At 40.2% G+C, this 15,446-nt stretch overlaps 1 protein-coding gene across 1 annotated transcript in view; it reads right to left on the reverse strand.

The window, feature by feature from the left end:
* Positions 1-898: 898 nt before the first annotated feature.
* Positions 899-15,446, reverse strand: part of LOC114478327 (transmembrane protein 65-like) — a 58,322-nt gene continuing 43,774 nt past the window's right edge. Inside the window, exons 6-8 of the mRNA XM_028471325.1 lie at positions 10,546-10,588; positions 2,427-2,532; positions 899-1,261 (exon numbers count right to left, since the gene is read on the reverse strand). Coding sequence (XP_028327126.1) covers positions 1,121-1,261; positions 2,427-2,532; positions 10,546-10,588 — 290 coding nt within the window. The 3' untranslated portion in view covers positions 899-1,120. The remainder of the gene's footprint in view (positions 1,262-2,426; positions 2,533-10,545; positions 10,589-15,446) is intronic.

Here is a 15,446-nt window from a genome sequence, read left to right on the forward strand (position 1 = left end):
AAAAGAAAACTGCATGAATATGTTTACGTACCAGGGTTGGGGTCAATTACAATTGTAATTCTAAAAAAATCGTTGTTGTCGTTATCATAATTAAAATGTAATTGAGTCCATAAAATTGACTTTGTAATTGTAAATGCCATGAAAATTCTATTAAAATTGTCAATTAACATACAATCATTTAACGCAAAACTGGGGAACCATGTTACAGCTCTATGTACGATTCTACACATACTGTATGTAGTTACCAATCATTAAAATATGGTTCAAATCAAGCTTTCCCACATTTTACCATTTCAAAATATATATACAGTAAATCTAGGGGTAAAACGACACAAAAAAGGCTCAGACGTCCACACCAAAAATCATAAAAGCTATATTTTTATTGATTAGGAAGCCTAACAAGGTAAACAATAGATAGGAAATACATTAGACGATAGATATTTGTTTTTAGTTGAACTTTAGTAATTGAGAATGTAATTGTTATTGACTTTTTGAGGATAAAAAATAATAGTAATTCAACTGTAATTGGGAAAAAAAATGCTAGTCACTGTGATCGTGATTGAACATAGGTAATAGAAAACATCATTTGAAATGAAAAATGTAATTGACTCCAACCCTGTTCTGTACTGCTGATTACAAAAACATAAAGGAAGTAATATAGTAAAAGAAAAAAACATATGGTGGATAATTGAATGGGTCTATAGATCTCATCGCTGTTCACTTCAGTCGTCCACTAGTTCTCTCTCTCTCTCTCTTTCTGACAGAAAAAAGAAGGGGTGAAATTGGTAAGGTCTCATTATTTTTCTTGCACTCACGCCTCCAACTTTCTTCTATTTCTAGATAAAACTTCAAAGTCAGTCATTCCAGTCCATAATGTGATTAGAATGAGAGCCACTCACTGCTGTGAGTATGAGACCAATTGGTTCCTGTCAGTGGACACAGTCAGGTTAGAGAGCAGCTCTGATCTGATCCTTCATGTGCTATGGTTTGGGGCCAACCATGAACCAGTTTGTGAAATCCTTTCCAAACCTTCTTATTACAGCCGCTGAGGGTTTACTCATATTTCCATACACTCCAGTCGCCAAGGCAACACTCATCAGTCCCTTTAACTGAGTGTTTGTCAGTTTTTGCTGCTCTCTGTAGGAGCAGGGGGGGTTTTCTCTGACGTCTCCGCTTTACCATCTTTCTTCTCGTCATCCTTAAAGAAGAGAAGAGGAAACATGCCGAGGATGCAGCCGATGCCCACGCCGATGGCTTTACCCTGTACACACACGCACACGCACACACACACACACACACACACACACACACACACACACACAGAGATCTGTCATTCATTTGCCAATAAAACTAAGGAGATCTAAACCACAGGCCTAATGTCTCTCTGATTATTATACACTTTATGTGTTTAGGTGTTTTGATAATTGGATTTACTGCATAGAAAAGGTTAATAAAAAACAAAAAAAAATCACAAGGTTTTTGATGTTCATTTTAAAATAGAATAAAACTAAGATTAAAATTTTAAGGCAATGATAAACAAAACTTTAAAAACATTTTGCGTTTTATTGTCTATTTCTAAATACAAAAAAAAATAAATGTTAAAAAACAGAAATAAAACATTTTTTCATGTAGTGCAACTGGAAGTTGCCGTATGAGGACGGTGCTGTGTTTCTGGCAACTTGCGTCTCCTACCGCACTGTCGTCAAATAAGCTCTTACTTTGAAAACGGCAACAACCGGTCATACCACATGAAAAACCATATGCTTCTGACATTTTTTGTTTTTGTTTTTAATAACAGTAAATGAAAATCAATCAGTTTTTAAAGGTTTGTTTATCCACTTATGACACTTAGAAAGAAAATACCTTAGATTTCAATCACTTTTTGGAATTTTGAAATGAAAATCAAATAACTATTTTCTAATATCCTTTTCTGAAAAGAAAATGCAGTGACCAAGCATTACATACAGTTTTATTTTCATTAATATATATTATATAATATATGCTGAGTCATTGACCTAACAATCTTTACAAAAAAGACAAGACAAGCAAAGGTTGCAAGAAAAAGTAAAAACTGGAACAAAGCAATAAAAACATCAACAGAATAATCTCCTGTTCTCCGTACACTTTGATGTACATTTTAGCTTCAGTTCAGTGAGAACAAAAAAAAATTCAGATAAAATAAAATGTTTCCTAAAGCGCCGCAGCAATAGGCATGACCTTTACAATTCCATCAAGATGCTTTTAATGCTCGACTAATCGCTGAAAGCAATTACATCTCACACTTTGACAGTCAGGTCGTATTAGAAACATTTCCATTTGAACCTTCCTTGAAAAAGCTGTGCAAATACGTGACGTGGTTTGATGATTGTGGATCACATTAACCAGTAACCACTGAGATTAGTCACAGTTTTTGCTTTTGCACAAACCGAGTGAGAGCTGACTCTGGTCTGCCACATGTCGGCCTGTTTTGGGCTCAAGTCGGGAATCTGCATCCCCAACCGTGATGCCAAAGCTTCCACATAACCTGCCAGGCTAAAGGGAGACAAAAACACACACAAACAAGACAGCAGCTGTTAGCGTTTAAAGCCACGTTATAAATGGCTGTCAAGAATTCAGTTAATAATAATAAGAAAAAAAAGTCTGAAATTCACAAATTGCATCTAGACAGCATAGAGATACTGGTAATTTGTTTTTAACAATGATTTATTGGCTCCATAAGGGAAAAAAAAGCAATGTTTTTAAAGCAATTTTTGCTTTGATTCCCATTATTAACATGAGAGGAAAATTCAAAATGCTGTAAAAAATTCAGATTTTGAGATAAAATTCAGATCATTTCTAAACACCATCTACCATGACTCCACAAACATTTTTTAAAGAGTTTAATCAGTTTACAGTCAAACACTTTGATGCACTGATGAATCAAAAATCTGTGTAAACGGTTCGTGTAGGACAGTCTGAAGATGTGCAACGGCACGTTTGATTTAAGAGGTTTTGAATAAAATTTAAATAAAACAGAGTATTGGACTTAATAATAGTGTTTAAATGTAAAAAAAAAAACTTTCGTGACTACTGGACCTTTGTTAAAAATGTGGTCATGGTTTGTAGATGGAAAATAGGATTTCCTTAGAAGAAGTAGAAAAACATGCAGGACAACAATAGGTTCCCAGCATGTTAGGCTGCCTGGCACCTAATAAAGCTTTAGTGAATCTTTACATCTTGAAAAGTCTTGTTTGTCAAAGTCCTTTGTAATTGAACCATATCAGACTGCTGCCTTCATTCACAACCTTATGCACGTTGGCTCTATTTATGCGCGGTGGGCATGTCAGGAGTCTGGCTGTGAGAATACATGTAAGAGAAAAGTGCGTAACTGCATGCATGTCAAAAAACACTTGGTAACACTTTACTAGTTTTATACATAAGGCTGACATTATTATGACATGACACCTGACATTAGCATGAATAAAGTGTCATGAAGGCTGTCAGAGTTCCTAACCCTACCTAACCCCACTACATCCCTCCATCTAATCCAAAAAATGGCAACATAGCTCCAAAGGTATCATCATTTAGCAAACAGCACTTAAAAGCTGTAATATGTAATTTTTGTTTTGTTTGATTTGGTCAAAAATCCATAATCATTTTATTGTATTGTATTGCAAATTATAATCCAAAGTGTTCTGAGTGGACAGTGAATCTCTGCTCCTTCTCCTGGCTGTACATGAGCTTTAGAAATACAGGAGCTTCAGCCAATCAGAGATCTTTCTACCAACAGGGCGATCCCATGAGCTGTTGTAAGCGTTACTCTTGGACGCCCGAGCTGCTCGTCATAAGACCATGCTCTATATTCAAGCTGAAGACTCTAACGCAGTTTTTAACACAGCAGTTACACGGCAAAGGTTCCTCTGACTCGGTATGCGACAGACTGCGCGCGATCTGCTTTCAGTCAGCGCGCTGTCTGCCCCGAGTCAGAGAAAGAGAGTGATAACAGACAGAATAAATAGCTTATTAAAAATTAACAAAGGTGGAAAAAACAGACAATTTATTTGCAGAGTGGACGGAATCTGTCTGCTCTGATCAGCTGGGCTCGGCTGCAGCTGCTTGAGTGTGAGGAGCGGCTCTGAGCCTCTTACTGTCCTCACAGCAGAGAGTGATACGTGCTTTCATGTCTCTAAAACATCAGAAAACTCTCCAATAACACAATATAAAGTCCCGACATTTGTTACTAGTCTGTATGGCGAAAACAGTCGCAAAGAGTTCCACAGTTGTGCGCGTGCACGCAAGTGTTTCCAAGAAGACCGGTGAGTTTTCCAGGAGGGGAGGGGGGAGTGGGGAGTGGCTCATGATTCTACATATTGCAGCTTTAATGATAGCCTTCATTACACCTTATTCAGGCTAATGACAGGTGTCATGTCATAATAATGACGGCATAATGTCAGCCTTATGTATGAATCTTCAAATATAGTTTGACCAAACGCTTCAAACTGTGGAGACTGAGCACACATTAATGCAACAGGCTGTTTACCAGGAGCCTGCTAACTTCAGGTACGTAAAACAAAGGTTCAGAGATTCTCTACACAGAAGAGACTGCCTGTTACATCTAATTGGGGAAACGGATAGAAAATACCGGTTGATAGCTGCTTGCTTGTAGTCCACTAAATTACATTGAAGTCACTCAAAGATCACAAAAACGTTCTGCTGTGTAGTTACGGCTGCTGGGAAGAGTAAATTGAGGGGATCAGTGGGGGAAAGGGCATATTAGCATCATGTGCACAACAAACATAATTCAACCATTCATACATATTAGCTAGCCATTATGTATTATTATACAGGATGCATGTGTTGCTTTGACGGATGCATGCAGTTTAAAGCTGGTACACTGTCTGAACACAGAGAGGATCAGACACTCTAAAAGTGGAGATGAGAGTGCGACTATGGTGTCTAGCAGCCGCCCACAGTAATGGATCCACAGTTCACTGCACTCAAAAATAAGCTGGAGTTGCAGAGTATGGAAAAGATAAGTTACATTCATAAAGCTACTCTCTCACCATCAGTGAAAACCTGATGGTAAGAGTCTAATAACTGATGTGGAGCATTTGAACGTAAAGTATATCTGCAGAATGGCTTTGTTTTCAAGCAAGGGTTCTGAGAGGTATGAATCCTCTGTTATTATACAGTATGTTAATATTACATAAGGAGCTCGGTGATGAAAACCTCTCTTGGAAACAGCCTAATAAATGATTTAGTGGGAACATGTTTCATGTCTTGCTGTATTAGGTAACCAAACATAAAGTTAACGCCTATCTGTGCAGGAATACACGTGGGATTGTGTGTGTTTTCTGGATATGACCACTGGACACGCAAAAACCAAAAAAACAGATTTTTGATTTAATTACAGTAGATGCAATATTAATACATTGGCAGGAAAATCAAAATTGATCCTAAGGATCGTAATAACACTGAGACTGATGAGTTTGTAGTCTTTGTAAAATGCCATCAGTAGATATTTATACACATTTAGTTGCTTACCCAGTGGTATCTCTTCCTGCTCAAGGCTTCCCAGTTTTCTTTTAAGGTTTCTTGAAACTTTAGTGTGGATACAATGACAGTTCTCTTTCATAACATTTGTTTCAATGCCTCACTATGGGATATACTGTAGACCACTGCGTCATATCTCAGAAGCCCTATCTAATTACACCAATCCCGATTGGCTGGTGAAATATATTCTGCTATAAGTAGGGAGGGCGGGGAATACAGCGCCATTCAAAAACCTCTTCTCACTCAGAGCTACCTCGCGTCACAGCAGCTTAACCGTCCACAGGTGGACCATTTCTGGATTCTGTCACGGGACGATGCTGTCGATATCCTTTACTCTTTTTTCAATCACACCAGGTTGACCAGTGTTTTCCCTGCTTCCACGCTCAGTGTAACACTGCTTCGACGCCCTGCATGGCCGTCGAGGGCTGACACATTTATTTTCAGTTCAACTCACCGCTTCACTCAACGCTACACCACAGCTGTCGAGCACCAGACGCAACACACCGGTTAGTGGCTTGGTTACAACACTGCCCTTGCCACCCCACGCAGTCGCCAGGTGCTGGGTGTCGGTTCTTGGTTAGCTTAGCGGCTAGCAGCCAGCGTGCCACCGCTAGCTAACCACTTCTTCCTGCCCGCACACCAGCACAGAGAAGAAGATGAAGAACAAGGCACAGCACACCAGGGGGTCTGAAGTCTCGCCTCTGGGGGTGCTGGAACAAGATATCAAGCCCAGACACACACCAGGTCTGCTCAGGGTGCCTCGGACCCTTGACGCCCCCGGCTCCTGCCGCCACTGTGCCAGTTTTACGGTAAAGAGCCTCCTTGACAGCTGGCACGCCAAGCCAGTGTGTCTCAATAGGACCCGTATCTTCCTCCCCATGGCATCTCTACTGTGACGGAGACAAAACGGGGACCTGTGTGGAGCCCGGCGTGAGGCCCGGTTCCAGCTGGGGCTGCCAGCTTGACCTCACCGCCGTTTCCTCCACTAGAGGAAGACGTCCTCGGACTGGACTGTGGGGAAGATGAAGATGCACAGCCTGCGGGCTCCGTTGCCTCTCGGGATGGAGATGAGGGGAGCACACCAGCCCCCCCCTCCCCGGCTCGGACATGCTCAACGTGTGTGCACGTGCTGTTGCCCAGCTGGCCATCCCCGGGCTCGTCCCCCCCCTGAGTCTGACGCTGCACGATTTTGTTATTCCGGCAGGAGCTGATTCACAAACAAAGGCTTTCTCCATGGTGTATCTCCAAGTGTCATGTGCGCTTTGGGGATAAAACTGCGAGTCAGCATCCAGTGATCGTTCGTTTGATGAAAGGAGCACGCACACTCCTCCCTGTGTCAAGGCCGCTGGTGTCGCCGTGGGATTTGGCCGTGGTTTTTGGCCGTGGTTTTGGAATGACTTAAACACCCCCCTTTTGAACCGATGGGACGTGCAAACTTGAAGTTTGTGTCCCTGAAGGCAGTGTTGCTACTGGCTTTAGCGTCAGCTAAGCGTGTCAGTGACATCCATGCACTGTCAGTGCACTTATCGTGCTCTCCGTTCTTCACGAGCAATGTGGGGATGGTGCTGAAGCCCAACCCAGCGTTTGTACCAAGGGTGTTGGGCTTGAGTTCTCCTATTGAACTCACGGCCTTTACTGCTTCACAGGGTGAGCAGCGGCTTAATTTGTTGTGTACGGTATGCGCTGTCCACGCTTATGTGGATATAAGAGGGAGCTTCAGGGGGAGCAACCAGCTCTTCATCTCCTGGGCTCCCCATAAAGGGAAGCCTGTTACTAAGCAACGTTTGTCACACTGGATGGTGGAGGCGATTGCTTTGGCTTATACGAGGCAGGGCCACATTCGACTCGGGTTTTAGCCACATCCTGGGCCTTGTTCAGAGGAGTGTCTGTTCAGGATATTTGTGCAGCGGTGTGTTGGTCCTTGCCCCTCACTTTTGTCCGGTTTTACCGGCTGGATGTTTCAGCTCCGTGTGTGGCATGGGCAGTTTTCCTGTACTGATCTGAACAGTGCTTGCCCTGCGGGTATAACACCGGTTCTCTGAGTAATATGAGTGAGATGTCTTACAAGACAGACCTTCTTGCTAAATGAGTGAGAATCTTATTTGAATGGCGCTGTATTCCCCGCCCTCTCTACGTATAGTTGGCAGGACTACTTGCGGCGGATTAATACATTTCACCAGCCAATCAGGATTGGCGTAATGAGATAGGGCTTCTGAGGTATGACGCGGAGGCGTATATCCTATAGTGAGACATCTCACTCATATTACTCAGAGAACCGGGGTTATGTAAAAAACCTATAGTTATAAGATATTTGTAAAAATGTTCAGCGGGTTGTCCCTTGAAAATAATGGGCTCAGGTGTATGTATTGGCATTCTTTCTGAAACCAATGGTAACGTCTTTGGTCTTCTATATGTTGAGCTAAAGGTTAGTCCTCACACCACTTGACAAAGTTGTCAATTACAGGGTCATGATGACTGTTTTGATTTCATGTCCGTTGAGCAGACTAATGAGAACAGTTTTAACAGCACAGACCACAGATATCGAAAGATATACACTCACAGGCTAACTGAACACGATTAAAGCAGAATAAAAAGCAGAATATCTTGGGATATTCTACCAGGAACTCTCCTGCTAGATGGACGAATGAATGCAATGGGAGACATCATCAATAGAGCTGGTCAGCCTGTGCACTAGCATAGGATGCAATACAGTTACAAAGTTACCGTAGGCACAGCTGTGACTCCATGTTCATCAGACTAGCCAATTTGATTATCTGGTTGAATTATTCTGCAGCTTTTCTGCAGAATTACTGAACCTGATCACTGATGAGATGGGCCTGTGAGAACTGTGCACTTCCTCAGCCACAGATTCTCTCACCATACACGCACGTACACACGCACACAGCTATAATGAAGCAGATAGATCACAAGAAAAAAACACTGCTGTCTCTTTACTACCTGCACCTCTGACTCCAAACGTAACTAACATTGTTAAATCTCTGCCAGCTACTGCCATTCTTAGAGATACAGACTGAATGAGAGTAAAGTAACTCCTCCACAGCTCCCCTCTGGTGAAACTGAAGCTAAAAGAAGTATTATGGATACACTGGCACATTTTGTAATGAATTATTCTTGCTGGAACAGTCAACCAATTGAAAAAACATAGGAACGGTGGGATTTGATTGTAGTTCTGAGGTACCTTATAGTCTAGCTGCACTGTTCGGGATGGACGCCAGCGTCTAACAGGTTCTTTTAATAGTAATTGTCCACACATTAAATGTGACTTCTATCAGTTTAAAGCAAGAACTGACCCACATGCGCAGAAGAGGTCCTGAGTTAATAGGTGATGGCGCAGGCACGCACTGTGTTTATAGAAGTAAATATGGATGCATCTCATCTCTGGTAGTGTGTAAATGATAACCCCTTTCTCTGTCTCTGATGTTTCTGTACAGCTGAAATCAGCACCATAACAGTCCATTACTTTTAAGAAGAAGATTGCTGTACGTTCCACTGGTTTGTTTCTGCCCTTCTTTATTCCACCTCCCCTAGCGACAGATTACACTTAACCGCCTTCTCCTCCAACTTCAACTAATAAAATCAATAATTTAATGGTCATTTGCAGTCATTCAACAGTCAATAATTTATCTTTCTAATCTAGCCTACTTAAAACCAAACTGGGCTACATCTAGCCTAAATAAAATAAGTGCAATACCTCAGGGTAAAGTCGCTAAAGTAACACATTGCTTTTTAACACACTTTACAGCAGAATTGTAGTTATACTCCCCAAATTTCCTATCACACATTCAGTATTAACCTTGATAGACCTCTTGGATAAGTTGGAAAGACAAGCTTGAAGCAAAACCAGCCACCCTAGTGAACTGGAATCCTTTTTAGTCACACCTCTCCTCCTAAGCTGTTTAAAATTAGTGATAGTTTTTATTATCTGCCCTCTTTTTTCCCCCCTGTTGCCATTTTAGTTCCACCATCACCCACTGACTGTATGATATGGCACGTTAGTTTTATGCACTCACAGAAGATACTTCATTTTTGATACTTAATCAAATTCAGAGACGGACACCTGCAGAAGTCCACTGAGACTCTGTAGCCTCCACACTCACTGGTGGAAATTCATCAACGTGAAACAAAAGCCCCCTCTTGTCTCGTCCAATCAGGTCTCCTTGACAAAAAGGTGACAAGGGCACCTTTTCCCAATGAAGATTAAGTGGCAATCACGTAGGAGGTGAAAAGATGAGTATTTACGTAATGGAATGGATCCCAGCAAATCCATCACATTGAAACCATGAATAAAATGAAGAATGCATGCCCTTATATATGTCTGTACTCTCTATGTCCAATTTACTGTTGCATTCTTTTATACATGTTATATTACAACATTAACTGAATATCCACAGCAGTTATGAGAAGCCTTTTCAATCACACAGAATATTTTACAAGGCAAAGCTCACGATGCACTTCAGGGACCTCGTAATGGTCCCTGTTTCAACTTGGAAATCACTGTGGTGTATTATAGGGATGAATCAGCTGAGTCAATCCTCTTATTCACTGCAGTTATGGGAAAATGGCTAAACATAAGCAATTCTCACATATCAATGATCTCATATGGATTAAGTGTGACTCGTATAATGTAATCACTGTAGTCACCGTAAATATTAGGAAGAAGAAGCTCTTGACTGTGCTAATTTTCTTGTTTCTGACACAGAAAAGGAACTGAATCCAAATTGGAAAAAAACCCACATTTATTATTGAAATTGCAATTGGTGCATGAGGGTGAAGAGACTAATGTAGCACAAATGTATTGGCCATATCTTCACTATCAAGGCAAGGTAAAGAGTAAAGCAATGCCATCTTTTTAAAGTCATTTAAGTCAGATCTTCTACTGTATATTTGGATTTTCCCTTTAACTGCTCTATCCTAAACATGTCTGGATTTGGGAAAATATCAACCATTGGTGCTTGTGAGTTGTGGGTTTGGGGAGATGTGTGATACTCTTACCCCAGTCCAGCCAGATCAGATACCAAGTTGCCGAGAGCAGCAGCTGCAGAGGGGGAATAAGATGAAAAACACAAATATATAAAATGTGTTTGACAATAAAGTTTTTTTGTTTACACAGAAAGACAAAAAGAGCCACTTCAATATATTTACTCAGTAAATTAGAATGACCCGTCATGTGGCTTCACACAGTAACAAAGGTTCTCTTGTCTTGCAAAGGTTGAGTTATATAACTTGTGAAAAACACAAAATGCGGTAGGCAGGCTGCATGAGAACTGTAGCATCAGTACATTGGAAACACTGCATCAGATCTACGTCTCAATATTTCCAGTGTTTTTATCAAACAATGTCTTTCAGTCTAATCAATCAAACATGCATACGCATTTTTGCTTCTGCCTGTTTCGGTCTTGTCATATATTTAAAAATTGTGATTTGTATTTGATGATTTTTGTTAGACTGAAACAAATAAACTGAAACTGAACTGAAACACCATCAGTTCGCCACACCAGATCACGTTTATTAGCTAATGGTACTGTGTCCCAGGTTTGAGGCCACGACTGGGCATATCTGAGTGCAGTTTGCAAGTTGTCCATGAACAAATGCATATTTTCATTTCCTCATTAAAATCTTGGATATTCTTGTCACTATATGTATCTTGGATTCTTATGTTAACCAGCAACCTCTCTACAAGGCAATGTAAATCTTTAGAAAGCGAGTTCATACAATTCTAGAAGTGGAGAATCACTAATTAATCTTTTAAGTTATTTATATATACTAAAAACTCAGAGGACAATGTGGGTAATGTTCTCTTTAAGAATGAGGAGCTAATCATGATGCATTCTGAGGTTGTCTAAGAGGTCAAAGGTACAACTAATGGTGTTGTATTTTTTCCTTAGTATCATGACTTCACATGAGCTGAGTATCTTTGGAGAAAAAGAAGATTGAAAGATCAGGGAATGGGAGACATTCTGTTGGTTGTTATTCATTTTGAGAAAGACTCCTAAGAGGAAAAAATAGCTTTGCCATGTTTCTGTTCCTCTGTGTTTTTCTTGATCTCTTGCTCTAGAGTATTCCCCATGATGCTGCTGCAATAGCACTTTTCTTTTTTTTAAATTACGTAGCGACAAAATGTGGATACCAGTATGTTAACTTGGACATTGGCACATGAACATTTTGGAGTTACAGCACCGGTGATGAGTTGGTAAATTGAAACCAGATTTATCTCATATGTTTAATGTCCTCAGATATCAGACTTATAATTCCACTGTTAAGGGCCCCCCCCTCTAGGATGTTTATTAAAGGCTTGAGGAGTCACTACTTAAACAGGTCATCAAACAATGATTAAAGATTTCTAAGGGTTTATTATATCCCTGAAAAGTAGCAACTGAAACATAATCAACTCTAAGAAACAGAAGGGACTGGAGACCCTGGCCAAACTGAACAAATGGAGGTAGCATCCAACCTATAAACTACAAAAATGAGAAAACACTACTGCAAATAAATACAAAAACAAGACCACCAGTAATCTCCAGTCCAAACCAAAGGAGTTACAAGTGTCAAAATACAAGTCTCTCTCCACATGTATACCACTGGTTGATATTGTGCCACTTCTGGTCCTCTCAGCCCTTTTATACACTTCCTCCTCCCTCTCCACCTGATTGCTGATCTGAATTAGGTGTTTTAGGTGAGAGAGGATGCAGAAAAGGCAGCTGAGACACCAGAGGGGTATTCCATCAAGGAGTGTTAACAAACTCTGAGTCTATCCATAAACTCTGGGTCAACATACCCCGCAATGGGAAACTACGGGTATCTGATTCCATTACAGCTGGTATGAATTGGGTCAATCAACCCTGAGTATGTAAACCTTGGGTTACTTGCGTGCACGCGTGTGATAAAAAGCCATCATCAATGGATCGACGATTACACAAACTACCACGGTACCCACCCAGAAGAGAGTGATTTATTCACCCTGATGGGTGAAAAAAGCCGGTGTTTGAGGAATATGAGCCTTTTCTGAAGGTGTTCACACTGAACGCACCTTCAGTGACTATAGTGGATCAAAACACCCGTGATTAGTCGCACTTTTTGGTCGCTTTATCACTTTATCGCTTCAGTGACGTGACAAGCGGTGAATAATATGAATAATTTGTGTCTGAGGAGACGTGGCAGCAGCATGAGATGGCTGCATGGAGAGCCCTCCCATTATACTGGCTATAAAGACAGTGACTGCTGCATGATATCAAATCATTTACATTGATTTTTAATGTAATACTGTCGCCAGAGTCATCTCGATGTCCAAAAAATGTCATAAAAAAAACTGAAGTGGGACGCGAACCCACAACCCATCACTTCCAAGAGCGGTGTCATAATTGACTGCGCCATCATAACTTCACAGATGCGGGACCTATAGATCAAACTGTATTTACAGTATGAAACAACAATCAACCCTCAAATGTGGATTCATTTAAACTGTCATCTCATCCTTTACATTCTCCACAGGTTTGTATCCAGGGAACTTTACTACAGACGTCAGTAGATGTTTTAATGCAGATCAACCGCTCAGTGACTTTCCCTAAATGCTCTACATCCACAATGTTATAAAGAAAACTACCGTTTGCACAAAAAAAAAAAACGTAAATCAATATAGCATTCTCAGAGAAGAACATACCCCACGTTTAGGAATGAGATACTCAGAGTTTCCCTCATTTGAGCCCCAACATACTCAGAGTTTGAACATTACCCGCTTCATGGAATACCCCTCAGGAGGCACCAGTATGAAACACACACACAGATCAATGTACAGACACACAGATTGGATTACACACAGACAACTTTGTCTACAAATCATAATTCTACACACACAGATCAATGTACAGACACACGGATTGTATAATGCACACACAAATAGTTTTGTTACAATAATTGCTCCATACACCAGCCATTAAATCCACGTGTTCATAAATATCAAAGAGTGCAGTGCTATACAAGTATTCCTTTAATTCAATTCAATTCACCTTTATTTATATAGCGCAAATTACAAAAAAGTAATCTCAAAGTGCTTTAGTGAGCCATTAGGTCCCTGTATGCAAATATGGCATTTAGGATTTAGGCATTTACTGTGAAAATGTGCAATACACAATTTACAAACTAGGGCTGCTCAATTATAGAAAAAATGATAATCACAATTATTTTAGTCATAATTGAAATCATGATTATTCAAACAATTATTTGTCAACCAAAAAGTTATTTTTTTTTTTGTACAAAAAACATGAAATATATTCTTTAAACATAAATAAAATCCTTCAAACACTAAAATCAAGTATGTTCACTTTTGCACAAAACAAAACACTTGAAGTTCTGGCACATGATGTGTCTTTGCTCTAGGCCTTCATCATCAAACCCAAAGTGTTCCCATAGAAGAGAATTTGACTTGCTACTTGCTACCAAGTATTTTTGCTGCCATGTTTCAAGACCACTAGCAACAACTTTCCTCGTGTTGGCCTGCAGGCTAGCGTTAGCTTTGAGAGGGGCGGGGCAGAGAGGAGGAGCTTGCAGGTGCATGGATTAAACAACTCAAAGTTAGTATTAATAACATGTGTGTGCCGAACTTTATTAATTGTAAATGTCCGAAATAGTGGGTTTGTTTTATTTAGCGAATTAAGCATATATATATATATATATTTTTTTTTTTTTTTTTTTTTACATAATTTTTTTTTTCTCTATTCTGTTATTTTTGTAATGTTGGGTGTAATAATCAAAATCATAATCAAATTTCAATTAATTGAGCAGCCCTTGGACTGTCTCAATGGGTAATTCATTAATTCTGATGCACAGCAGTGTAGTGAACAGACTGCTGGTACACCCTGTGCACTTAACCAACCCTCATAAGCATGGACAAGGTGTGACACGCTTTGACGGTGCCATGTCTCTCCTCTTGGCCTCCACCTTCAGATTACATGCTTTTCCTTCACCCTTGCATCATTTCTCTCTGTGGCACTCACACTATTTACAGCAATGACGACTGCTACCACCCCATGTGACCATCAAATACAGTATATACATTCTCTGACCTTTATAACCTACAAGCCCCTCTACTTTGTTTTGAAATTATTTTTTTTTCGTCTTTTCTGCCATATCAAGCGTAAAATCCATTGGTCAGCAGGCTTGATTAGATGCCAAAACCATTCACAAGGCTCTTCACAATGACCATACTGTCTATGGTAGAACATATGTGTGTCAAGGGCGGGACATGAAGTAAATTCACCTGCACAATCTTCTAGGTGGGCTGTGACTTATAAAGAAAAACGTGTGCAGATGTGCTTGGCATGGTTTTATAAATTCAATTGAAGTATTTTTCTGCACATTTCCAAATCTTCAGTGCACGTACACACTTTTTCAGAATCAGAGTCAGAATTCCTTTATTAATCCCGGGGGAAATTACTTTTGTTATAGCCACTTTATGCAAAATAAAATCACAAATAAAAGAATAAAACGTTTAACAAAGAAGAAAGAAAGACTAAATGTTTTAGTATGGATCCCACGTTTATAAATGAGGCCCCTGATCTATGAACTACTGCAAAAGCAAACTACTCAGAACGCTTGCACTGCAATGATTTTCTCCCCACTGACATTGCTCAGCAGCACATCTAAACAAATCCCAACTGGGAATCTGCACAGAGGAATAAAGATAGTGCTTAAAAGTCACAATTTCAATTGTGAACTTTGAGTGTTCTGCAGCCTGAGAGGGTTTATTGTGGATCTTAGCAAATGTATCCTGGATGAGGTTCAACTTCATCAAGGACTGTAGGCGTGCTGCAGAAAGGCAGCACTGTTTAGAAAATGCTGAAGCGTCTGCATCTAGTTCAATAAATGCTACTTCATCACTCTGCAGTAAGATTTGGGGG

The sequence above is a fragment of the Gouania willdenowi genome, chromosome 16, assembly GCF_900634775.1.
Source record: "Gouania willdenowi chromosome 16, fGouWil2.1, whole genome shotgun sequence".
NCBI lineage: Eukaryota > Metazoa > Chordata > Actinopteri > Blenniiformes > Gobiesocidae > Gouania > Gouania willdenowi.